Genomic DNA, 27,513 nt, shown 5'->3' with positions numbered 1-27,513 from the left:
AATTCTAACACAGTCATATTCCTTCAAGAGTATATAGCACAGGGGTGCCGAGTGGCTTAGTTAGTTAAGCATCTGCCTTCAGCTCAGGTCATGATCCCAGGGTCCTGGGATTGAGTCCCATGTTGGGCTCCCTGCTCAGCAGAGAGTTGGCTTCTCCCTCACCTTCTGCCCCTCCCCCCACTCATGCTCACTTGTGTGCTCTCTCTCTCAAATAAATAAAATCTTTAAAAAAAGAGTATATAGCACAAACTCCCAGCCTAGAACTAGGTTATTTGGGCACCTCACTTACTTGGAATATAGTTGAAAGTCGAGTCTGAGAAAACATAACCCTAAAGGCCTCCAAACAACCAAAATAATGGTGTTAATGTTAGTGCACTCTACTTATGGGATTAATCTTTAATCTCTCACTCAAAATTTATCAATCTATCTTACACCACATGGTAACAAGCTTACCTGTCTGGTTTACCAGTCCGGAGCAAACAGGAAGCAAAAAGTTAGTAGAGGAGATCAAACATTATAAAAAGCCAAGGGGCTAGAGACAGAGGTAGGGGAAGAAAGAAACCTCCAGGGAGGAGCTCTGCCAGGCATGATCTCTACCATGCAGTTTGAATGTTCCCTTTTTTTTTTTTTTTTTTTTTAAGGATTTACTTATTTATTCAGAAGAGACAGAGAGAGGCAGAGACACATGCAGAGGAAAAAGCAGGCTCCCTGCAGAGAGCCCAATGCAGCACTCGATCCTAGGATCCTGGGATCATGACTTGAGCCGAAGGCAGACACTCAACCACTGAACCACCCAGAGGCCTCTCAATGTTCCTTTCTGTATGGTATTTACTGCCTCTTCTCACCATATTTCCAGTGAAAGCCTATCCTAAGCTGGGGAGGAAAAGTGGGTCACTCTTGGACTGTGACGTAAGAGAGAGTACAGTGGTCACCTGGGAAAACCATAATGAGAAGCACTGACCAGCAGAGCCACTTAGCACAGGGGCCAAAGCACTGGCTGAGGCTGCAGGTGGGAATAGCGGGCTGTAGAGCACACGTGGCATTCCCTGGAGCCTTGCAGGAACCGCAAGAGAGGGGATTCCTTCACAGGCCAGGAGCCGGGGCTGAGAGCTGCAGCTCTGGCTACCATCCTCACCTCTTCCCTGGCTCCAGCACCTTCTCAGATCCTACCCAGCTGGAGCACCACTACCTGCCCAGCTAGCAGTCTCTTGGGGATGCTTTGAACTTGAATCCAACGTTGCCCAATTCTCCGGCAGCTGAAACATTCTGGTCAACTTGCCTACCCCCCTCCCCCTCCCCTCTCATTCCCCAGCCCCTCTTGGGTCCTCACCCTCACTCCTGAGATCCTTCTGAAGCCAGCTTTGCCTGAGCCCCAGAAAGGGCCACAGTGCTACTCTGTGGCTGTCACCTCTTCCTCCAACACAGAACCCCTCCAGAGCTCCACTCGATACAACCTTCTCAGCTGTACCAGTCAGCAAGGGCTCCAGCACACCCTAGAGCTCTCACTGCCTGGGTGCCATAGCCTCTCTCCACTTGGTCCGGGGAGCTCTATGGGACAGCATGTTGCTGCTGACTGGCCCCCGCTATGACTCTTTGTGGCCTCTCCTGGGTGGGGCTGAAGGTTCTAATACCAGCTGTGGGTGCTGCTCCTTCACTTTTTTGACTTAGGATCCAATGGATGCAGCTAAACACAAGGAGCTTGTGCCAGTCAAGGTCCCTAAAACGAGATGACACAGGCAACTTTGGACAATCTGTGAGCAGTTTATTAGGACTACTTACAAAGGTGTAGGTGAGGAGTAGGGAACTCACAAGGAATAGTACAGTGTCCCAAAGTTGAAAATAGCCTCCATCTCACCCCTAGGCCTGAGGGGTAAGGGAGGGTATGGCTAAAGGAACCCAAAGATGGGATGGCTGAGTTACAAGGTAGACTGCTAAGAGATGAGACCTTTGGTCAAGGGACTAAGCAGCCTGTGGCAATGCCACAGGGAGAGAAGAAAAGTATACTGGGGCCAATCTCCCAATCTCCTGTGGGGCCCCTCACTGACTGAACCCAATCAAGGCAGCCCTCAGGGCATGCATGCTGGCTTCCTAGCACACAGGGAAGTGTAGACAAGGATCCTGCATGGTGCCTTCGATTGGTAGCTGAATATCACTCACCTGCATGGTTCTGGCTCATATGTACCCAGAGGGCTTGGTGCCAGGGTGGAGCGGGGAGACAAGACTAGGTAGGGTAGTCAATGCTTTGCAGAATTTCAAACCCAGATGTCTAGATACCAACCCAAAGGACAGAGGGAAGGAAAGAAAGCAGATTAAAGATCATGGCTACATTCCAATATTCCCCCATAGCGTTCAGCCCACTGTCTTATTCCTTACCCACTCACCCACTGGCTGCCTCAAAAACACAAAAACACAATTTTTAAAAAATTAATCTATAAAGATATATATTTGCAGTTTATAGAAAAAGAAATACAAATGACTTATAATCATATGAAAAGATGCTCAATCTCATTTATTATTTATGAATTGCCAAGGTACTATTTTTTTAACCTCTCACAGTGGCAAAGATTAAAACATTTGATGATACACAATATCTGCATGGTTATGAGGAAACTGTTGGTAGAAATATAAATTGGTGCAATTTCTTTGGAGGATCATAAATTTAAGATTTACACACTGGTTAATTTAGTAATCTTACTTCCAGAAATGTATTCCATAGATAACCTCCCTCATGCAAGCAAAAAACTGAATAAACATATTTATTGCAACATTGTATGAAAAGCAAGGATTGGAAAAATCCTAATTGTTTATCAATAGAGGAATGGCTAAATAAATACAGTTTGTACATATAATGGAATACTACATAACAGACTTAAAAATAGGTACGTGTGTGCTGGGAAGGGAAGGAGACATTTTCAAGATATATTACTAGGTAGAAAGCAAGGTACACAAGGGTGTGATATGGCCCTATCTGTGAAGGCTTTTTGGATTTGGAGGGAGGAGTGGGGGCTTGTTTTTTAGATGAAGCCAGAACCAGTTGGAATAGGGTACATGAAGAAAGTAAGTACATTCTTTCCCACCACTTCTGCTTAAGCTCACACCGTGGATTTGTTCTTACTCTGCTCTAGGATGACATTGCTTACAGGTCCCATAAGTCTCTAGCCATTCCTTGATAATTAAAAAGCCCCCCATCACATTCACTTGTAAGGAAAACCTCATTTTAGTAATTTAAGGATCCATTCAGTGTAACAACTCTAGTCTTGTCCAGTATAAAACTTCTCCTTCTCAGTCAGCTGGGCCTGTTGTTGCAGTTGTGTGCCATTGGGGGTGGGAATGGGGTAAGGGGTATGTGGTAGGGGAGCAAATTTGGTTGTTTCCCTCTTCCCTGCTCACGTCTCCAAATCACTGCTGGCTATGGCTTCTGACCCTGCCCCCACCCCAGCTTGGGATGTAACGGAAGGGGGTCTAGAGAGACGTGGTTTCTGTGGCTAGTACAGAAGCTATGGAGCCGGTTTCTCTGAGTATCACAGATGCAGAGCTTTCAGATGTTTTACAGAAACCTGTTATGGGTTTTGATTTTTCTTTCTCTCTCCTCCTTTTTGGAGCTTCTCTCACTGGGGATCTATGGGTGTGGAGCCCTTAGGAGCTACCTCTTGTCGGGCTGTAGACCACCTTTTCTTCAGGCCCAAAGATTCATTCTGTTGGGATTACATGGTCCTACCAGGAAAGCCTCTTGGGTGGGACCCAAGACAATCCCTGGCTGCTCCCCAAACTCAACAGAACTTACATATGGTACCCCCAAAACAGGTACCTTTGCCCCACAGCTACTGGAAATGCATCTCAACTCCAGGATAGCTACCCTTCTTCCCTCAACTCCCTGGTAGATAGTTTCAAAACAGCCTTTCAACCATTTCAGGCTGAAATAGGTACTATATTTCTCACAAATGCCAGGAAACGGGCCCAGAGACCACACTCACTTGACCAAGCACAATGACAACCCTCCCCAAAGACATCTCTCAGCTTCTACATTCTCTATTGTCGAGAGGGAGAGTTGGTAATGCAACCAATGCTCTCTTACAATCTCTTAGTACAACCTACAAAGGCAGTTAAATTGGTACAAGTATAAGGCATCTACAATGATGTTGCAGGCTTTTGGGCCTCACACAAAAGGAAGAAAGAGTACCATTTCAACATCTTTTTGAATATGCATATGCCCGTGTATATATATAAAAAGTTCTGGAAGGATAATACAATAAATAATCCACAGTAATCAACTGGGATTAAACTGGGGGACCAGGACAAGAGGGACATTTACTTTTCATCATATACCCTTTTATATATTTAATTATTTTTATGTTTTTATACATTACTTTTAAAACTAAACAAAAATCTAGTTAATATATTTTAAAATATGAAGGAGATTTGTATACATCAAAATCAAAAAGACCTCATTTGATACAATGGTAAGTGAAACACCAAACAGTTACAAAGAATATAGAAGAAATTATCTCAATTATAATAGCAACCAAAGGGAGAAAATATAAGACAAGCAAAATCTACAAGAAGCAACATTTTAAATTCTACTGAGGGATATAAAAGAACAATTGAATAAATGGAAAAGCATATTCTGTTCTCAAAAGACTCAATAATTTAAAGATGTCAGTTCTTCCTAAATTAAACTATAAATTTATATGATCTCAGTAAAAATGCCAGTGGGTTTTGGGTGTAGGCAAGCTGATTATAAAGTTCATATAAAAAATAACAATGAAAGATGGACCAACACTCTTTCAGACCCAACAGACAGCAGAACATTTTGTAGTATTCTGGTAATTAAATCATTTGGGAGATTCCTGAGCAAATACAGCCATTGAAACACCACCAAAGGACAGTGAAATAATAAACAAATGTGTAAACTGAAAATCCAAAGAGAATGGTAGGAACAAGGGAAACTATAAACTTTAAAACTTTTCTAAAACTTTATAAACTTTTCTACTTTATCAAGTAGAGAGAGTTAAAAATGAGAAGCGTTTGCCCTACAGACCCTGGTAAAGCCTCAGGACACAGAGGAAAAATTCCTGAGGAAGGTAGAAATCAGGCAAGGGGCTGAAAACATGCAACTTGGTTGAAAGTCTACTTACAGGAAGGTTAGCAGACCCTGGATTTCTTCCCCAAGCCTATACAGATAAAGAATATACCTTTCTCTCCCACCAAATGCCACTGATTTACTCCTTCAACAGAAGTTGAAAACTAAAATGATTTTCATCTAGCCTAGCATCTAGCCTATACCCAAACTATCAAGTCAACATGAGACTATAATAAAGATATTTTGAGACATGCAAGGGCTCAGAGAACATACTATACTTCAATATTTTTTTTTTTTTATTTTTTTTAATTTTTATTTATTTATGATAGGCACACAGTGAGAGAGAGAGAGGCAGAGACACAGGCAGAGGGAGAAGCAGGCTCCATGCACCGGAAGCCTGACGTGGGATTTGATCCTGGGTCTCCAGGATCGCGCCCTGGGCCAAAGGCAGGCGCTAAACCGCTGCGCCACCCAGGGATCCCGATTTTTTTTTTTTTATTTTTTTTAATATTTTTTTTTTTATTTTTTTTAATTTTTATTTATTTATGATAGGCACACAGTGAGAGAGAGAGAGGCAGAGACACAGGCAGAGGGAGAAGCAGGCTCCATGCACCGGAAGCCTGACGTGGGATTTGATCCTGGGTCTCCAGGATCGCGCCCTGGGCCAAAGGCAGGCGCTACATACTATACTTCAGAAGTAAATGCCTGTGATATTGTGATTTATGAGAAGGAAATATGTATTTGGTTTTCATCTCTGTTCCTGGCAGAGAGTTCCTAAATCCCTGAGTGACATTGAGATCTGTAGTTCTAAGAAAGTGACTCTGGGTGGGCTCCTGGATGGGGGCTGGTCACCAGCAAGACCAGGCCATGATTAGAAGCTTGGAATTTTCAGCCCCATTCCTATCCTATAGAGAGGAGTTGGGCAAGGAATAGAGTTAATAATTGATCAGGCCTATGTAAGAAGCCTCCATAAGATCTCAATAGTAAGGGTTCTGAGAGCTTCCAGGTGGGTAAACATATTGACATACAAGAAGGTGATACACCCCAATTCCACAAGGACAGAGCTGCTGCACTCAGGACCTTCCCAGACCATGTCCTATGTATCTCCTCATCTAGCTATTCATCTGTATATTTTATCATATCCTTTAATAAACTGGCAAACGTCAGTGTTTTTCTGAGTTCTGTGAGCCACTTTGGCAAATTAATCAGACCTGAGGAGGGGTCAAACCCCCCTGAGCATAGGAACCACCCGAGGATCTTATTAAACTGTATGTTCAAAAAAATAAATAAATAAATAAAAAGTAAAATGAAAATAAAATAAAATAAAATAAAATAAAATAAAATAAAATAAAATAAAATAAAATAAAATAAAATAAAACTGTTCTGGGACACCCAGGTGGCTCAGCGGTTGAGGGCCTGCCTTCGGCCCAGGGCGTGATCCTGGAGACCGGGGATCGAGTCCCACGTCGGGCTCCCTGTATGAAGCCTGCTTCTTCCTCTGCCTCTCTGCTTGTGTCTCTGCTTCTCTCTCTCTCTCTCCCTCTCTCTCTCTCTCTCTCATGAATAAATAAAATCTTTAAAAAAAAAAAACTGTATGTTCTGATTCAGATGGTCTGAGAGAGTCCACATTCCTAACAGATCCTGGGGACATTGGTGCTGCTGGTCCCTAGATCATACTTTGATCAATAAGACACCACAGTAGCAGTTTTCAAAGTATAGCCAAGGGACTTCAGGGGCCCCTGAGAGCCTTTGAGGGATCACTGAGGTCTTGCTTTTCCAACTACATCCATGTTGGGACCAGATTGTCTTCAGATGCTTCACCTAGAACAATACATTGCAACAGGTATAAGCCTCTGTCTTCTACTAACCCAGACATTAAAGAAATTGCAAAAAATATAAAACAATGGCTCTCTTCTCAGTAGTGGTTTTTGTTTTTTAAAAAAACTGTATTTGTCATAAAGAGTGTTCTTGTGTTAGTATGCAATGTGTTTTATTACTGTTATTTTGAAATGAACTAATGAACATTTTAAAGATCTCTCAGCTTTAGTTTCTAACATGTTAAATATTGATAGGTATAACCAGATCAACAAATGTTCTTTGGGGTCCCCACTAAGTTTTAAGAGCATAAAAGGCTCCTGCAACCACCATGTTTGAGAATGGCTACACTAGAGAATATGCTCCAGGATGAAGAGCTCTAGAAAATGGGGACCCCCAACACAAGGAAGATGGGAGGAAGACCGTAATAACAGCTGTATTAGTTTTTTCATGCTAATGTACCAAATTACCACAAATTTAGTGCTTAAAGCAACACAAGTTCATTATCAAGCAGTTTCTTCAGAAGTCTGAGCACAGCATGGATTATCTGGCTCTTTGCTTACAGCCTCACAGGCCAAAATCAAAACATCACAGAATGCATTTCTTTCTGGAGGCCTTGGAGATGACTCTGCTTCCAACCTGGTTGAGGCTGTTGGCAGAGTACAATTCCATTTAGTTACAGGACCCGGGTTCCTTAGGTTCAGTCTTAGCCTCTAGACCACCCTCCAGACCATTTCTTGGTTCATGGCTTCCTTCTTTCATCTTGACAGCCAATAACAACAGCAAGTCAAATCCCTGTCCTGCTTCTAATCTCTCTGACCTGCCTGTGCCCCATCTTTGCTGCCACATCTCTTTTTCTGCCTCCCTCTTCCACTTTTAAGGGCTCATGTGGTGACATTGGGTCCACAAGGATAATCTCATGTTAAGTTCAGCTGATTAGTGACCTTAATAACACCTGCAAAGACACCCCCCCACCATAATAGTACCTTGAGTCCTGTTTGCCTAAATAACCAGCAGATGAGAATCTTGGGGGCCATCTTTACAATTCTGCCTACCAAATCAGCCAAGAGAAAGTTCCAGATGACAGCAGATAGCTGGTCTAGGCCCCAATAGTTCCAGATTGGAACAGGCAGACAGAGGAATATAAAATAAAATAAACATATATATTTGAGCATATGAAAAATTTTAATGAAAGGCATGGTACACAGCTGTCAGAGTGCCTGGATAAACTTAGTAAGGAAGCTTGTAGATAGCCAAATGAAAAGGCAATATGCTTATTATTACAAAACAAAATGAGTAAATTTAAAAGCCCAAGCATCACAAACCTCTTGGTGTGGCAGTGAACAAGTTTTGCACTCTCAAAATAATATAAGCACTGGGGATGCCTGGGTGGCTTAGCAGTTGAGAGTCTGCCTTTGGCTCAGGTGGTGATCCCGGGATTCTGGAATTGAGTCCCACATCGGGCTCCCTGCATGGAGCCTGCTTCTCCCTCTGCCTATGTCTCTACCTTCTCTCTGTGTCTCTCATGAATAAATAAATAAAATCCTTAAAAAATAATAATATAAGCACTGTCTATTGACTTAACAACAACAAAAAATATATAACTATGACAGAGAGAAAGAAAGGGAAAAGGTACAAAGGAAGTCAACTGATAAATTTTAAAAATTGTTTAGACATATAGAAATAGATAAAGAGAAAAATCAGAATAGCGGCAGGTGGTTGTCTCTGAGCAACAAAGCTGGAAGAGTGTGGGTAGGCATTGCTATTTCTCATTATAAGCCTATCCCTACCCATCCACCCTTCACCCTTCTCTGCCCTACTCTGAGCCCCAGGGGCTGGTCTTGCTGTTCCCTGCCCTGGTTCTGCTTGAACTCAGCCAATGGGAGGCACTGCAGAGTTAAAAGGTAGAAGGAGGGAGGCGGCTCTGGCAATCTCCCTGCCCTGAGGGATGCTTCTGGGCAAAGGATGCCATTTCTCCTCCAAGCTCTGGCTCTTACTGGCTCTCTCAAAATGTCCTCTCCCCTTGCCCCTTCAGGCCCAGGGATGGAGATAGCTTTCCAATGTCCCCCATGTCCCTTAATCCTGTTTCTAAAAATTGTCCCTTTACTAAAGTCTCTTGGACTTCCTGAGTGCTTTATTTTCTGCCAGGACCCTGATTGATATGACTGCTGTATTATGTGACTTTTTAAAATTTTGTACATGACTAAATAATATTCTAAAAAAAATTAATGAGCCGTTCTATTTAAAAATGCCAAGATCATGAATAACAAATCTGAAGATCTGATACAGATGAAAGACACAAAAGACATAAAAAGTAGACAAAAGGAATGATCCTATCATGCATCTAAATAAGAAAAAATAACTATTAAACTACTTTAAAGGACATTATTGAGACAACTGACAGAATTTAAACAAACCCATAATAGCATTGTAGCAATGTTAAATTTCCTGATGTTTGTCATTGTCTCATGGGAGGTATCATGTCTGCAATCTTTTTTTTTTTTTTTTTTATGATAGTCACAGAGAGAGAGAGAGAGAGAGAGAGAGAGGGGCAGAGGGAAAAGCAGGCTCCATGCACCAGGAGCCCGACGTGGGATTTGATCCCAGATCTCCAGGATCGCGCCCTGGGCCAAAGGCAGGCGCCAAGCCGTTGCGCCACCCAGGGATCCCCCCTGCAATCTACTCTTGAATGGCTCTGAATGAAATTATGTAATAATAACATATGTAATAAAGACAGTGATAAAGCAAATGTGAATCCAGGTGAAGGGAATATAGTTCTTTGTACTAACCTTGCAACTCAAGTTTGAAGTTATTTCAAAATGTAAAGTTTCGAAAAACATAGATGGGTTATTTTGACAAAAGCTTTAAATACACAATTCAGTCTTAGTACATGAATAGACAGCTCAGTGGAACAGAACAGAGTAACCATAAATACACATATCAAACATGCATGAGATTTAACACATTTATTAAAGGGTAGTATTTCAAAACATCATGTACTGAGGGTACGGATGGGGATGGATTATTTCTTATATGGCATATGGAAAACCAAGTAGCCATTTAGAAAAGAAGTAATGATGGCTCCCCACGTCATTCTGTGGGCCAAAATAAATGCCAGATGGATTAAACACCAAAGCAGTGAAAGAAAACAAAAAAATGTTAGAAAAAAAAAGTCCATGAGAGGAGCAGACTTAGCGGGAGGCAGAGGCCACCTCCTAGGAGTCAAAGTCTGCAGACACACACCCATGGGCCCAGTGCCTTTCCAGCTGGCTGCTGGCTCCTATCTACCGCAGGCCAGTCCTCTGCCAGAGCCTGTGCATACAGAATGAACGAATCAAAGAGCAGAGAGGCATGGCATTTGTTGGTCAGGGGCAGCACCAGTGTCAATGAGCAGCACTGACAGAGGCAGTGGGGCCCGGCTGAGAAGTCTGGGCTCAGGGGACAGCCACAGTGTCCCCACATCTCATGGGGGGGGGCAAGACCCATGGTCCAGCTTCCCATTCTTCCCACTTTCCAAGCCTACTTCTTCAGCCTCCTGCCAGTTCTGTGAGCCACTCAACATTAAATTCCTTTTCTGTTTAAAATCACCCAGGTTTGTTTCCGTTGCTTACAACTTAGAATGTTAACTACACACATGTGCACACACACGCATAAATGGTGTGTCCATATATATATCCTATATATCACATATATATTATACATTTTTTTGCCTTAAAATTACATATGCATGAATATGAGCATGCATACAAACTTGGCAGGCCAGTACACAGGCCACAGTATACACCTATGGGGAGGAGGAGTTTAAAGGTGGAACTGAACTAAAAGGAATTCCACTTTTGAATCTATCTTCTCTGTTAAGGGTTTTTTGTTTTTTACCATAATCATAGATTTACATACTACTTTTTTAAATTATAAATATTTTAACACAATTTTTTTCAGGCAAATCTTTTACTTGAGCAACAAGTACTTTTACTTGTCTCACACTAGAGCTGGAGTTGGGACACTGAAGCCAGAACAAGCTGCAGGCAGAAGCTGCATCCCCAACCCCCCACCCCACCCCCATCGTGAAGCAGGCCATCTAATGGTACACAGGGCGTCAAGCACTGATTTCACAGTGTGATGAGGCTTAAGATAGCAAAAGATAGGTCCTGTGGGAGCACAGAGGAAGGGCACCCACCAGAGGAAGGCGGCCAGGAAGTTTCCCAGTCTTACACTTTGGGCCAGCAAATGAGAAGAGAATAAGCAGAAATGTACGGCAGGCAAGGGGAGGAGCACCCTGCACACCACAGGACCACAGCGCTCTCAGGAAATGTGGTGGCTGGAGTACAAGGAGGGCAGGGAGGAGAGGCAAGCACAAAGGGACAGGCAAGGTTCATCATAGAGACCTTGTGAAGTCTTCTTAAGCAGGTGAGACTATACCCCAGGGGCCAACAGTCACAGAGCAGAAAGAGCTGATCAGACCTGGCATTAGTTTTGATCAGTAATAGGATTTTTCCCTCCAGTTTATATCAGCTGTGACAATTCTTTTTTTAATTTTATTTTATTTATTCATGAGAGACACAGAGAGAGAGGCAGAGACACAGGCAGAGAGAGAAGCAGGCTCCATGCAGGGAGCCCAATGTGGGACTTGATCCCAGGACTCCAGGACCACACCCCAGGCCGAAGGCAGACACCCAACCGCTGAGCCATCCAGGGATCCCCGACAATTCTTATTGTCATTGGAGCACACCTGCAAAGTTTCCTCTTATCTTCCGGAACACTGGGCAGAGTTTTCCTAGGATCAACTGGAGGAAGATCATCCATTCATCTATCCCAACTTGTGACTCCTGGCTCTCCCTGCCAGCCTTTGTAGGCACTTGCATTAGGGCTAATTATACCATCTCTCCTAAACCACTAGCTATGTAAACCAATGAAATAAAAAAATCTCAGCGCTTTCCAGAAGTTTGACGCAGAGGGCAGGCCTGTTTAGCCACTTGAGGCCCTGTAGGCTACATTCATTAACCTTAGGGCCACCACCATCACTCATTCTTATTAGCACAAATACCTCACCTGCCAGCACATGCTGGCATCTTCACTCCTCTCTCCTGTCTCCCAGCACCACCACAGCTTAGGGTTTCCTCTTGTCCTGTGTCCAGGTGTCTCCCATTAGAGCACAGTCACAGTCTATGTCTCATGCTCTGAGCTGGAAGGTTTCCCATGACAATGAGCTCCTGCAAACTTTCTCTCCCCAATTCAGTTATAATGGACATTTTTCTCTGACACATGTTCTGACTTACGGACCTTTTCACTTTTACAAAGTGCTTCGTGAAATCACTGTGATTCATGCCTCTCACAATTAAGAATGACAATTAGAAAAAAACAATTTGGCTTCTTGCTTTTTTCACCATACGGCAACAGTGGGATGAGGAACCCTGAAATGATCCCTAAGATTTTCAGCCAGCATTCACCTGGTATTTTACTATTTCAAGGCACCAAAGGCACAGTTTCTCTTCCCACGCAGGTAAGGCAAATAAGCAATACAATTGCCCATTTTGAAATATGGTTTCACAGTTAATAACTTTGAAGTGACACATTTCTTTAAAATGTACTGGGAGTCTTATAAATTCATCTTCAGTGTAACTTAAAAAGCCAAACTTTGATCCTTGAGATAAGGACAGATGATTTCTATAACTCTCCCTGCCCAGAGAAGGCCCGGTCAGTCCCTATTTACCATCCCTAATAAGGTAGAGATGTACTAATTAGCAGCTCCTCAAGAAAACACCATGAAATGACAGGCATAGACACCTTTTTAAAAGCATGTCTTTCTCCACTCACGGTACTAGACTCAATTAGGGAATGGAAAGCAAAAGGGGCTTGTTGTCTGTCTTGGTTTAAAAGCGTCTCCAAAGAGGTCCTTCACATTGACATTAATAGGCTCCATATGTCTCAGGCTAAGAAACCTGGGATTGTCAGCACGTCAAATAAACCTTTTTCTCAGAAGCAGACTCTCATTAATGAAGCTCCATGTCTGATGTGCAGATACATTTCCATTTATGGTGTTTCCCTCATGTATGTTTGGAGGAGCCCTCATTTCTTATTTAGAGCTTTGTTACCATAAGCGAGCGATGTTCAGAATAAAAAGGGCCTCATTACTCAGTAGCTTTGCTGAAGACTGACGTTGGAGCTGGCAAAAAGCGATAGTAACAAGGCCTAATGTTGACTCAGAACTATATGCCCCACACAGTGCTGAGGGCTTTACTAGCACTATTCTGTGACCCTCCTTACCGAGTAATGACCATTATTGTCACTGAGGCTGAGAGATGTTATTGTGCCATTTCAGTTAAGGGTCCCAAACAGAAGATGCTGTGGCTGACACTTCTTGCTATTTAGGTAAAATTAAAAATTTATACTCCTGAAGTCATTATTACACTATGTATTAACTAATTAGAATTTAAATACTTGAAACAAAATAAATACAATTTTAAAGTAAAAAAAAAGTAAAATTTAGCTCGTCACACTAACCACAGTTCAACTGCTCAGTGGCCACACATTGCAGGTGGCTACCACACTATAGCCATGTGTGGCTACACCCTGGATGTAGTACATCCCATCATCACAGAAAGTTCTCTTGGGCAGTACAATATAGAAGGGAATTAAGATAGGAGCCCAGATTCCAGGGATCCCATGGACAATAGGAGTTAAATAGGACTGCAGTGTTTGAAGGCACCTGAGTGGGGCAGACTGACAGCTGATCAAGCGGACCCTAGTCCTGGGAGCGCTGGCTAAGGTTCAAGCTACCCTACCCAATGGAGAATGGGCCCTAAGAATTGTCTCTGGAACTCCTTCCTCTTTCACGACTAACTAGTGCCCTCTACCGACTGGCACATTCTTCTTCATATATTTGATCAGGTCTAGTTGAGTCTGGGAGTAATTCAGCCTCTGAAACCTTTCACTTAGGGATTCTAATTACAGAGGGCAATCTTCCTGGTTTAGGCCCAAATTCCTGGGGAGAGCTACCATAGCTTGCATATTGGAGCATATCATTAATGAGCAAAGGGCTATGATCTTGCACTTTGGAGCAGAACCTCACACCTGTTTCCTTTCCATTTCACCAGATCTTGCAAACAGGGACAGCACATTTCTGAGGTTCGGGCAGCCTGCATTCAAAGAGCAGCAAAAATTCTGTATTGCAATGGGTACACTGCTTGGAGAGTCTGGAAGGCTTCTGGGCCAGAACCCACAGGAAAAATGTAATTGCCATTTCTCAGGAAACTCAGAGTTAATCCCTAAAATTGCCACGGCCTTAACCTCATCTGGCAGAACAGAACACATCTACTAAGTGGTGACCTAAGGGTGGGTGCCTTCATCGAGGGCTCAGGAAGTCAGCCTCCCTCTGCTGGTTATGGCCCAGGGAGGCAGGAGCTCTGGATTCCTAAGCCACCTGTAGGCTCTGTGCCAGCATTCCAAGACCAATTCTAACTCTGACATGGCCACTTTACAAATGATCAATCAGTTCACAGACACACACAGAGAATCCATGCACCAGGCACTGTGCATCATGGCACTGTACAGACCAAGAGTGTTGATACCCTGGAGGTAACAAATACACTGAGAAGACTCAACCAATGGCTTTGCAGACAGTCTCACTGAGACTCTCCTTAGGTTTGAATCTTCCTCTACGTTTCTGTGCCCAGTCCTTCTCTTGCTGCAGGACCTTCACCAGGTAACCTATGGATCTAGTATTCCCCTATCCACAAATTAAAAAATAAAAGTAAGGGAATGGGTACTGCTACATCCTATAACATAAACTGTTACATCCTGCAAACATTATCTAAGTGAAAGAAGCCAGATACAAAATACCATATATATATATAAAAAAATATATATATATATCTTAGGATCCCATTAATATGGAGATATTTTAAAACTGACTGTGGTGATAGCTGCACATAGTGAATACACTAAAAATCATTGAAATGTACACTTGTATAGTATGTGCATTATACCTCAATAAAGCTATTAAAATTTAACTGGTTTTAAATCTAGGATCACATATATTTAAACTTCTGAAGACCTCAAGTGGCATCCCATAAATTCTGGAATCATGTTCTGGTGACATACTGGAAAAATAAAAAGCAAATAAATCAAAGGACTGAGGTTTAGAACAGCTGGCAAGGAAGATCAGAAAGGTCTGTGACTAGGCATGGTGGCTCTCCAGTCATCGTGGCAAGGACAAAGGCAAGATTATAAAACACACTAGGTTGAAATTATCAGAGACCTTTATTATGGTCCTTACCATTCATTAAGCAACCTACACAAATCATTTTCTTTTCCTCTGTCTCAAACAGCAGAGACTGCATCCAAGCCTGAAATGGAAGACACAAGTAATGGAAGACCTTGCAGAGAAAAAACTAACAGGTGAGATCTCTGCTTATCCCAGCTTAGGTGAAGGTTAAACAGGAAAAGCAGGTAATAAGTACAATATTCCAAATACTCCGTTCTTCAAAGCTGAGGCCTGCAGGAGAGGGGTTGGCCAAAGGATGCAGGTGAAAGCTCACGTAACTGCCCACCTCAGCAATCAATCCAAAGTTCCTAAAAAAGAACAAAAACAAAAAAAAGCAAAGAGCAACATGTAAAACAAGGTGCCTCAAGAACTGGATGAGTGTAATAAACTGGACAAAGTTCAAATGGAAGCTGCATTGGTACTGGCAGTTCTCTAAGAACAAAATACGCATTATGAGGAATATCCACCCAAAAGATCTCAGAGGATAAACATATCACTATAGAAATTGGGCTGCTGGGAATTAAGCATACTGGTCCAGAAAATTAGATGAGAAGTAGGGAAAGGGCAAAGTAGTTGCCCTGTTAATTAATGAGCATTCGAGGATTCCATACAGTGATATAAAATAAATGAAGTAAGTTTTCTAAGCAAAAAGTTTATAATCTTTTGAGAAAGTTCCAGTTCAAGATGGAAGACTGAGCCCACAAGTTTCTATGTCCTCCCATCCAGAATTCCATTCTAAAGAAAATAAGGTTTTAAAAGGGTAGTAACCTACAACAAAAAATGAGGCCTGTCACCAGTTAAGAGATTTTAACAAAAGCTGAATAATAGAAATCTGATTGAAGTATGTTTATAAATAGAGCAGAAAAAAACATAAGCCTAGAATGAATAGAGGGGGCAGCAGAAGTGGGAGCCCATGTGCCCAAGAGACCCATGGACACTTTCCAGGCAGACTCAAGGTACCAGGAATGACAGAAAGCAGCACAGGCTAGAAAAGGTTAATGGCTCAAGGGTCTACATGAGAAATGACCCCACCTCCCTACAACCCTTCCAGCCAGGAACATTACCAGAAGACAAATATTTAAAGCTAAGTGGAAAAAAATCAGAGGGCTCCCTTCTAATAAAGTAAATGAATTATCTGGAGAACTAGAGAAGCTTTTGAAAATGCCAACTCCTCCTCACAGAAAGCCTTTTGGGGCCTCAGCATAACATCTAGTCCCACCTCTGTCCACCCTAAAGTAGACATGCCAAGCAAACACCACCTTCCCATACATACACAACTTCCAAATAGCCTTCTTACTCCCTTATTCCTAAACAGAATGAAAATTACCAGACAAACTTCAGAGTAAAAGGAAAAACTAAAATTAAAAAAAAAAACAACTAGAATAAAACATAATTCAAAGAACACATAAGAAAACAAAGCAAAAATACCTCTAAGTTAAAAAAAGAAACAGCCTCTTCTTGTGATAAAGGCAAATTCCTGGTGAGATCAACTGATAAAGCTGATTGAAACTTTTTAAAAAAGAAAATCCTTCAAGCCCTGAAGAGGCATCAATAAAAGTGAAATCCCAGATCTAGAGAAGGCAAGAACACAAAGTAAAGCAAATCCAGCCTCCAAATCTGCTTTTGCCCTGAGGTCATTCACCAGCTCAAAAGAAAGAAGTGAGAAATTTTAGCTGAGTCAAAAATCTTAAGATTCTGCCCATGTGGGAAGGTCTAATTTTTTTTTTAAAGCTGTAGTCCCAAAAGGCTACACTCATAGAGTAAAGCCACGCTAGAATTAAATCAGCCCCCTTACAGACTTGGAGTCAGGGTTCACACATATTCATTACCACAATGAACCAAGAATCTTCAAGTCTTGGATTTGGATTAAGGAAATCCTGAACTTACATATATTCCCCTAAGTGTCTTGCAGCAGCAAATGAAAATATTGTTTGGAGAAATGTTTCATCATACAGGCCTCAAACTAGCCAACAAATAATATTTTCAAGTACAATAACTAATACACCAATTTAACGAGGCATAAAGAGGAAAAAAGACCATGAAACAATATAAACAGGTACAAGTCAGGAAAAAAAATAAACCAGCCTCATAAGGCTGTGGATATTAGACTAGACAGAGATTATAAAACAACTGCACTTATTTTGTTTAAAGAAATAAAAGACCAACTTCAAAACATCTGGAGCAAGTGACAAAATAGATGTGAAAACTAAGCAAAAGGAATTCACAGAACTGAAAATATAAAAACAAACTAAGAAATCAACAGAGAAGTTTAAAGAAGACAACCAGAAAAAGAATAAACTGGAGATCAGAAAAAAAAAAACTACACAGAATGCAGCATGGAGAGGCAAAAGTATGATTAAGGTTTAACACATACATTTAATGGGAATACTAATGAGAAAGGAGAGAAAGAACAAAGCAAAGCCATTATCTAAAAAGATACTAGGTGAGATTTCTCCAGGACAGGTAAAAGACATCAATCTGTAGATTTAAAAAAGCCTAAGCAGACCACAGAGAGGGAAATCTGCATGTAGATATATCCAGAAAAATGTATAGAATTAATGGATTCTAAGACTGTATTTTCTTGAGAATGAGGAGAAATGTACTATCTTTAGGCTCTGATGAAATAAGGATGCACATAGTAACTGGTAGAGTAATAACAAAGTATATAATTTCCTGATAGAGGAAAAATATTATATAACAAATTACACTTAAAAAGGGGCAAAAATTTGAAAGAAAAAATAAAACATAAAATAGGACAAATAGGAAGCCATAAAATAAAATAGCAGATTTAAATCCATATATATCACTAATTACAGTAAACATAAATTAAGTGTTCCAGTTAAAGAAAAAGACTGCCAGCCTAAATTTAAAAAATATATATATATATTATATTGTTTACAGATATGGAAAGGTAAAAATAAAAAGATAAAAAATACTATCCAAATATTAAAAGAAAGCTGGTAAGTTTTTAAAATATTAGACAAAATAGTCTATTATGCAAAAAGCATTATCGGAAGTAAAAATGGTTAACTTGTAAAAAGCTCAAGAACTTAATAACCTACTGTTGACCAGAAGTCTTACAAATAACATAGTCGATTAGCACATATTTTGTATGTGTATTACATACTGTATTAGTAAAGTAACCTAGAAAAAAGAAAATGATATTAATAAGGAAGAAAAATACATTTACGGTGCTATACTATAAAAATTCCTCACATACTCACACAATTCAAACCCGTGCTATTCAGGGCACCTGCCTGCTCAGTACCACATATGACTCTTTTTTGCCTAAGATTTTATTTGTTTGTTTAGAAAGAGAGCACTCCTGTGAATGCATGTAGGTAGGGGTGGGGATATGGGGGATCTCAAGCAGAATCCCTGCTGAGTAGATCTCACCTCCTGAGATAAAGACTTGAGTAGAAATGAAGAGTCGGAGGCTTAACCGACTGAGACACCAGGTGCCCCAGGCCTGCGACTTAGCACCACACTGGGCATAGAGCTTACTTTAAAAAAGAAAATGCCCACTTGGGGCACCTGGCTGGCTCAGATGAAAAAGCATGTGACTCCTGATCTCGGGCTCATGACTTCAAGTCCCACGCTTGATGTAGAAATTACAAATAAATAAACAAAATCCTGTGCTGTTCAAAGGTTCAGCTATATACTATGAAAAACTTTATGCCAACAAAATTGATAATTTAGATAAATGTAAAATTCCTAGAAAAACTGTAACTTATGGGGAAAGCAGGCCAGGACTGCCTCAAAAAATAAAATAAAACCAGAATGGTCTCAATATCATCCAAGAAAAATGGATTCAATCAGAAATCTTCCTGCAAGGAAAATTCTAGCCCAGATGACTTCACTGGTAAATTCTACCATTCAAATGAGAAATAATTCCAATCTGGGACACATGGGTGGCTCAGTGGTTGAGTGTCTGCCTTCAGCTCAGGGCATGATTCCTGGGTTCCAGGACTGAGTCCCGCCATTGGGCTCCCTTCATGGAGCCTGCTTCTCCCTCTCCCTCTACCACCACCCCCCCACTCATTCTCGCTTTAATAAATAAAATATTTTTTTAAAATTATTAAGAGGAAAGCACCTAACAAAATATGTCAAGATTTCATCCTAGAAAATACTTTATTAAAAAAATTAAATATCTAAATAAATGGATAAATATACTATGTTCATGGACTGGAAGACTATTATAAAAATATTGTTTCTCCCCCTAAGTAATCTATAGATTCAATGCAATCCCAATCAATATCCTTTTTCTGGGGTGCCTGGTTAGCTTGGCGGTTGAACATCTGCCTTCGGCTCAGGGTATGATCCGAGGGACCTGGGATTGAGTCCCACATCAGGCTCCTTACGGGGAGCCTGCTTCTCCCTCTGCCTATGTCTCTGCCTCTCTCTCTGTGGGTCTCTCATGAATAAATAAATAAAAATCTTAAAATATATATATATCCTTTTTCTGTGGAATTTGACAAGCAGATTCTAAAATGTACATAAAAATGCAAAAAATAGAAAACAGCATAGACACTTAAAGAACAAGGTAGGAAGATCTGTTCTTTCAGATAAAGTTACCATAATTGATACACTGTGGTACAAACATGGGAATAGACACAACAGATCAAGAGGATAACAGAAAACCCAGAAATAGCCTTGATCTAGAATAAAAGCAGCATAGCAGAGAAAATGACATGGAAAAGCAGCTATCTGAATAATAAGAAAAAAATTAGACTTTTACCTCAGTCTGATACACAAAAAAATCAAATTAGTTTTACGGAAGACACGAAAACTATAAAAATTTTAACATATAGGAGAATGACTTCTTTAACATATAGGAGAATGACTATAAAAATTTTAACATATAGGAGAATGACTTCTTCCCTACCCTTGGGGTAGGGAAGAAAACTAATTAAACAGGAAACATACAGCATTACCTATAAAGAAAAAATAATTTGACTATCTTTAATTAAGAGTTTGTTTACCAGAGCACCCCCGGTGGCGCAGCGGTTTAGCGCCACCTTCAGCCCGGGGTCTGATCCTGGAGACCCAGGATGGAGTCCCGCGTCAGGCTCCCTGCATGGAGCCCACTTCTCCCTCTGCCTGTGTCTCTGCCTCTCAGTCTCTCTCTCTCTCTCTGAATAAATAAATTAAAAAAAAAAAACTTATTAAAAAAAAAAAAGAATTTATCAAAAGGCACCATAAAGAGTGAAAAGTCATAAACCAGGAAAAGATATCTGCTTCTCATATGTTGATTCACATTCAGAAAAAAACAAAGAATAAAAGCATATACATATATACAGATATGTAATTACAGATATAGTTATAAATCAGAAAAAGACAAAATATCCAGGATAAAAATAAAACTTCACCCCACCTCAGAAAATGGACAAGCATATGAAAAGATGTCACCAGTAATCAGGGCAATGCAAATTAAAAGTACTACACAATTATCATTAATATTTCTACCAGATTGGCAAAAATCAAATACCAAGTATTGGTGAGAATGAGGAGCAATGCAAATTATCACACACTCCTGGTAAAAATGTGAATCAGGTATTCAGGAGTTCAGTAATATCTACAATCTACAAAAGGTGGAGATATACAAATCCTATGTTCCAGCAATTTTATCCACATATACACCCCTAGAGAAATATGTGTAAGAATGTTCACAGTACATTGCTTATAACAGAAAAAAAAAGTTATTCAAATATCCACATTAAAATGGTTCCATTGTATTACTGTCACACAATGGTATGCCATACAACACAGAAAGATATGTGCAACCACAAAGACAGATCTCATAAATGTGTTAACCTAAAGAAAACAAGTTCAAAAAATACAATACTAAATCCTACTGTTTAAGGATGCATGCTTATATGGTAAAACCATAAAGAATATCAAATAAATAACTATCAAAAGGTCAGGATACTGTTACCTCAGGAAAGGTGGTAGAAAGACCTACCATGAAGAAGGAATACATAAGGAGTTTCTGGAGGCTGACACTATTCTAACCCTTGACCTAGCTGGTAGTTGCAATGGCGTTCGTTTTATTATTTATTGACTTTACATATGTTATCTGTGTTCGTAAGGAAAGGTTTAGAAAAGAACATATGTATATAAACTCATCTGCATAAAATATTCAGAAAATTACACAAGAGACTAATTAACAGTTGCCTGCAGGGAAGGCACCTCTATGAGAGATTAAAGGACAGAAAAGGTAGAAGACAACTGTTCACAGTACTGTTTTTCAACTACTGCACTCAACCAATATATATAAATCATAGGAGATTTAACTATGATAATAAAATATGTTATCAACCTTGATAATGTCAAAATACAATTATAGATGGACACCAAATGAGAGTTAGGAGTGGGCTAAAAAATGGGAAAGGAAAAGATAGGTCCACTAGTAGTCATCCTTTCCAAAGTGGGGAGTTAACCAAAAAAATAGGTATTTTAGTATGTTATATAAACTATAAAAGTAATAAGAAACTAAAAATGATATCACTTTAAAAAATCAGAAAGTAGGGATTTATGGAGCTGCATAGTTTACCTAAATCTTCATGTATCACAATAGGAAATTAAGAGATACTATCTGCAGTTGAAAAATCAAGGATGAAGCATATTACTTAGAAATGTAAGTAACCACCTGAAAAGCTAAAAACAGAAACAAGAGTGTGGAGCAGCAGCTGCATTTCATTATAAGTCATTAGTATATTGCCTTGATTAAAAATGAAAAAAATAATTTTCTACTTAAGAGTATATACATCTAAGGACACAAGAACATTTATCATACCTGGTACAAAATAACATAATACTGACTGAATCCGCAAGAGCGAAAATGGCCAAAATTCAGATCTACAAATGTAGGCAGAGCAGAGGAACGCAATTACTGACATTGGATCAAAAGATGAAAAGGGGGCAGCCGTGGTGGCGCAGCGGTTTAGCGCCGCCTGCAGCTCAGGGCGTGATCCTGGAGACCCGGGATCGAGTCCCACATCAGGCTCCCTGCATGGAGCCTGCTCCTCCCTCTGCCTGTGTCTCTCTGCCTCTCTCTCTCTAGCTGTGTCTCTATGAATAAATAAATAAAAATCTTTAAAAAAAAAAAAAATATGAAAAGGAATACATCCACCACTCAGTAAATGACCATATATTAAAAATCCAAGCTAAGTACTATGCCATGGTAGAGACTAGAGTGGAAAACTACGTAAGATCTCTCCACTTCTATTACTGGCACCCTCCAATTCATTATCCACAGGTCTGTAGTGTTATGTCTTTAAAATAGAAATCTGATTATATACTCTCTGAAAAGCTGGTAATTAAAAATAAGAATGTAAAGTAGGCTCCGAACATGTTTGGTGAACTGATGGAAGTCAGTCACAAGAAGTTGCCTTGAAAGAATACTTGGAGCACTCGGGTGGCTCAGTCAGTTAAGCCATCTGCCCTGGGCTCAGGTCATGATCCCAGGGTCCTGGGCTGCTTATCCCGCTGCCCCTCTGCCCCTCCCCCCTCATGCTCACTCAGGAGCACACTCTCTCTCAAATAATTTTAAATGCTTAAAAAAATTTCATTGAAAGAATACTCAAATCTAGACTTGAAGCCAGCCAGGGAAGCTAGCCATGTATCTTAAAATACATTAAAAAAAAAAAAAATGTAGGGATCCCTGGGTGGCGCAGCGGTTTGGCGCCTGCCTTTGGCCCAGGGCGCGATCCTGGAGACCTGGATCGAATCCCATGTCGGGCTCCCAGTGCATGGAGCCTGCTTCTCCCTCTGCCTGTGTCTCTGCCTCTCTCTGTCTCTCTCTCTCTGTGACTATCATAAATAAATAAAAATTTAAAAAATAAATAAATAAATAAAAAAATAAAAATAAAAAAAATAAAAAAAATGTATCAAAAGGGGAGCAGCCTAGACTAATATACAGATGCAGAACAAAAGAGAAAAATAGTGAAATAAATACATCCAGAAAAGATTTCTGAAGGTAATGAGGCTCAAAGGAGATAATGAGAACACCCTGGTATTGTAAAGGTGAGAATGAACTGAAAGTGTGTGGCTCTCACATACTCAATCAGAATATGTGCAGGGAAGAATAAGCTGATCAGATTTAGGAATTATTAGAGAAAATAAGGTATTTCAAATATTTTCTACTGCAATGACAAGACTTAGTACATGAGTTAATCCAAAATTCTTAAAAACAAACAGAGACAAGTACATAATCTCCTAGTGGAAAAGTCAGTACGTTATACAGATTGTTGAAGGAAAAAGAACAAGAAGCAACACTTTGCTTTTGCAATGTTGGCACCTCTTTCTGATCTCTAGCATCATGATAAGGGGAAGATTATACACAGGAATAGAGATCAAAGTAGATATCAAACTTCTCAATCCACCTAACTCTCTAGGGTCTTTATATTCCCTCTCATTTTTTTATAATTAGCAATTTTCAGGAAGAAGTTCTAATTACCCAAGAGAATGAGCATTGGTAAATCTCACTAGATTTAAGATATTAGTTTTTCTCAATTTAATAGGAAGGAGGGGAAAAGAATTACCCCTAAAGCAGGTAGCAGTTTTATAAGGTTTTGAACTCAGATCATTAGAATGGGAAAGACAGGTGGAAATGATTACTCATCGACAGAGAACTCACCTTCAAGAAAAGCAAATTCATCCACAGCTTCTATTGCATTATCTGAAACACATGGTAAAGGGACCTTTGACTAACTCTGGTCATTTGGACATCAAACTCTTTTAAAAAAACCACAACTACATAACGAAGGGCATGACACTTTATGCAAATGAGGGCATTTATAAAATTTGTCCTTGCTGTCATGAGATCCATTTCTACTCTTACCACCAAATCTTACGTATCAGCTGTTTCTCTACAAAAGTAAGAAAACTCTAGGTAAACCCTGTTCAGCAGGGGCACCTCTTTGCTCTGAAAGTCATAAAAAAAAAAAAAGAGTCTGGCAAAACAGTAGTGGGATTAAGGGATACAAAATCTTTCACATGTACAAGGGTGACCAACTACGAAGAGGCAGAAATCAAACCCCCAGTTTCTCAGGGGAACAGAAGTGTCAAGCCTGGTACAACATGGCAAAAGGTATGAAGGGGTCTAGTCAGCTTTAGCAACACTTAGACTCCTTTCATAAAAAAAAAAAAAAAAAAAAAAAAAAAAAAAAAGACTCCTTTCATTACCTACCCCACCACCTCTCCAGCCACAGCTTAGGGACTCTAAAGGTAGGACTTTCTATCACTGTGGCAGTCCAAAAGGAAACATCATAGGGAGACCCTGTGGCACCTCTCATCTTACAGTGATGGCTTATCCACCAATGAGAGGGAAGCCTCCCCCAGCCCTCCCTTCTTTGCTCCCAGACACCAAAATACCAGAGTTTGACAGTCTACCCAAATCTCTCCGCTGGAGGGTTTTCCTCTTTCCTTGTTGGGCACAGCAGTAGGCATCTTTTGCAATGGTCTCCACAAATAGTTCCTGTGAAGCGAACGAGGAGAACTGAATCAATAGGTTCTAGCACCATTCTTGTGAGCGCTTCGATTTGAGTGGTGGGAAGGGAGTAAGGGGTGCTCTGGTGCACAGAGAGGTTCTCAGTCCTAGACTTCAGGAGGATTCCCTTTCCCCCTACCTCGGTAGGCCAGGCCACGTACCTCCTCCCTCACTTATAAAAAATCCACCCCACTCATTGAGACTCCTACAAGTTGTGCCAGACACTCGAAACGCAACTTAAAGTCGTCCAAATCCCTCACGAAGAGGCAGGTGTTAGCCAATCAATACAACTACTGTAGGTAGGTGCCTGCCTCTTCACCCCGGTCCTCTCGCCTACACCTCCGTCGGAGAAGTCGGCCCCGCACCTCCCTCACCTCCCTCCGCTCTGCGAACACCCGGTCCACACCTCCTCCTCCCCCGCCTCCCCCTGACGTCGCTAGGCCCCGCCCCCCGGAAGCTCCCCGAGACCCCGCCCCTCGCCACCTCCCCGCCCCGCCACGCCGGGGGGCCCTGACGCTCTCGCCGCACCGCGGCTCGTGCCAGAATGAAGATGGCTTCCTGTCCCGCGAGGGTCACGTCAGGGTCCGCCTTCACCAGAGCCTTCACTCGCGCTAAAGGCAGCCTCGAGAGACGAGCCCCGGGCGCACTCGTCGGGGCTTGCGGCTGCGGGGCCGCCGCCTCCCCACTGGGCCCCTCCTCCTCCCGGGGCGTCCCGCTTCCAGCCGCCGCCGCCATCCCGGCCCCGAGCGTGCTGCGCGCGGCCGCCAACTGTGCGCGCGCATGCGACGCCGGCCCCTTTCCCGCGCGCGCTGGAGGCCACGCCCCCTGTGGGCGCGTGGCTCCGCCCCTTACGCGGCTGGCAGCTCCCGGGACTCCGGTGGGCGGGGAGCGGCGCTGGGCGTGGCCGCTCTGTCTCGGCGCGCTTCCGGGTCCCGGCGCCCCGTCGGGCCTAGTCAGGGCCAGGCCCGGTCCGTCCCGTAGTGGCTCAATACGGTTGAGCCGAGCTGGTGCCGGAAGGAGCTCCTCGGTCTGGAGAAGACCCGACCTGCAAGAGAGTCTCAGTCGGGGAATAAAACTGAGTGATGGCCGAGACTGGGAAGGGCAGGTGCCTGTCCGGGGGTCGCTCGTGCGGGAAAGAGGGCACCGAGCAGGGCGCGACATCGGGGCCAGTGTCCAAGAGAACAAGGTGCCCTAGAAGGAGGTAGGACTTTGGCAGGCAGAAATGGAAGAATTTCAGCCCCGACAAGAAAAGAGGCTGGAAGGGATGCAGTAGTGGCGATCGCGAGCCGTGCACGCGTGTTCAGTTGCACCAGAGCGTGGTCTCTCAATCTTCTCGTTCGCAGGCTCCCTTTACGCTCTTAGAGATTACTGAGGACCCCACAGGGCTTTTGTTTCTGTAGGTTATATCGACATTCGTTGTATTTGAAATTAGAAATTTCAGAATTTTATTTATGGTAACTAATACACGTTAACGTAAATGACATTTTTAAATTTTTTTTTTTTTTTTTTTTATAATAGAGAGAGAGAGAGAGGCAGAGACACAGGCAGAGGGAGAAGCAGGCTCCATGCACCGGGAGCCCGACGTGGGATTCGATCCCGGGTCTCCAGGATCGCGCCCCCGGCCAAAGGCAGGCGCTAAACCGCTGCGCTACCCAGGGATCCCCGTAAATGACATTTTTACAAGTTTTCAAAAAAAAAAAGTTTGATGAGGACATTCTCCTTTAATATTTGGGTTTGATAGAAGACAGTTGGGATTCTCTAGCTGCTTCTGTATGTCGGTAACGGTAACGTTACCGCTTGTCACATAGATCTGGAAACTCCTGCATCTTCTTGAGAAAATGAGAATGAAAAGGCCAAATAACCTCCGAGTATTGTGAAGAAAATAGTCTTGACTGCACAGACACCTGAAAAGGGTCTCCAAAACACACCACCCCGAGTTAGTCCCCACACCAAAGTTTGAAATCTGCCAGCCCAGAGGAACAGTTCATATTTGCAACAACACTTTTCATCTAAGTCAGTTCTAACAGCTCGCATTTTTTAGCATCTACTATGTGCATGGTTCAAAGTGCTTTACGTTTATGTATGTATTGAGTAACAATTCTCGTAATACCCTTTTCGAAGTAGGTAATATTTTAACTTTTACGTAAATCGAAGTTCAGACACAAAGTGGTTAACTTACCCACAACAGAATGTAGTAAAGCCAAGAAGAGGTTGAATTAGATAATATGTACTATTTCCATTCATCAATGAGGTAGTAAACTCTACATGAATTCGTTAGCCGAGGCTCCCCTAGAGCAGAACAAGAGGCTTGGCCAAAACTAAAACTTTCAGAAAGGGGGCTGTGTCACTGAAAACTTCACTACAACCTCCTTTAGGGCCTCCTTCCTGAGTCCACCATCAGATTACATTTGTGGACACTCCTGCACAGGGAAAGCTCCACACAAAACTGATAACAGCACAGCCAGATTCTTGTGTCCCCTTACAATGGAACACTTCATGGAGCAATATTCTAACAATATCGAAATAGTTAAGTACTAATGGCTGCCTAATTTCTGAATTAGCACAATAAATGAACACTAGGAACAGGAATTTGTTCAGACTTCCTGAGAGGTTGAGTCAAATTGGCTCTTCAGCCTCTCTTTCTTCCCAGTTTTCTCTGTTATCCACATCTTCCCTACCCATCTTACACTTGCTCCTCTTCCCCTCTCTTTTCTCTTCCCAGCTCCTATTTTTTTTTCCCTCATCAGTTGTGTATTTTACCACTTGACCCAGCTCCATCCTCCTTTCCCTGTTTTTACTATGACTAATAGGAAGAGGTTTATTTAGACCACACCAGAGTTCTTGACTATGAGCATTGAAAAGGCA

At 41.7% G+C, this 27,513-nt stretch overlaps 1 protein-coding gene across 3 annotated transcripts in view; it reads right to left on the bottom strand.

Annotated features, from left to right (window-relative positions):
* POLE4 (DNA polymerase epsilon 4, accessory subunit) overlaps positions 1–25,467 on the bottom strand; it is a 32,300-nt gene extending 6,833 nt beyond the window's left edge. Inside the window, exons 1-5 of one of the 3 annotated variants that reach the window (XM_072769970.1) lie at positions 25,177–25,467; positions 24,552–24,636; positions 23,797–23,838; positions 20,141–20,292; positions 15,136–15,466 (exon numbers count right to left, since the gene is read on the bottom strand). In XM_072769970.1, the coding sequence (XP_072626071.1) occupies positions 15,446–15,466; positions 20,141–20,292; positions 23,797–23,838; positions 24,552–24,636; positions 25,177–25,383 (507 nt within the window). In that variant the 5' untranslated portion in view covers positions 25,384–25,467 and the 3' untranslated portion in view covers positions 15,136–15,445. Of the gene's footprint in view, positions 1–15,135; positions 15,467–20,140; positions 20,293–23,796; positions 23,839–24,551; positions 24,637–25,176 lie in introns of those variants that run through there. The other 2 variants (XM_072769971.1, XM_072769972.1) reach the window with 2 other exon arrangements.
* Between the last annotated feature and the right edge of the window lie 2,046 nt (positions 25,468–27,513).

This window comes from Canis lupus, chromosome 12 (assembly GCF_048164855.1).
Source record: "Canis lupus baileyi chromosome 12, mCanLup2.hap1, whole genome shotgun sequence".
NCBI classification, from domain to species: domain Eukaryota; kingdom Metazoa; phylum Chordata; class Mammalia; order Carnivora; family Canidae; genus Canis; species Canis lupus.
This window is presented reverse-complemented; position numbering and strand designations above follow the sequence as displayed.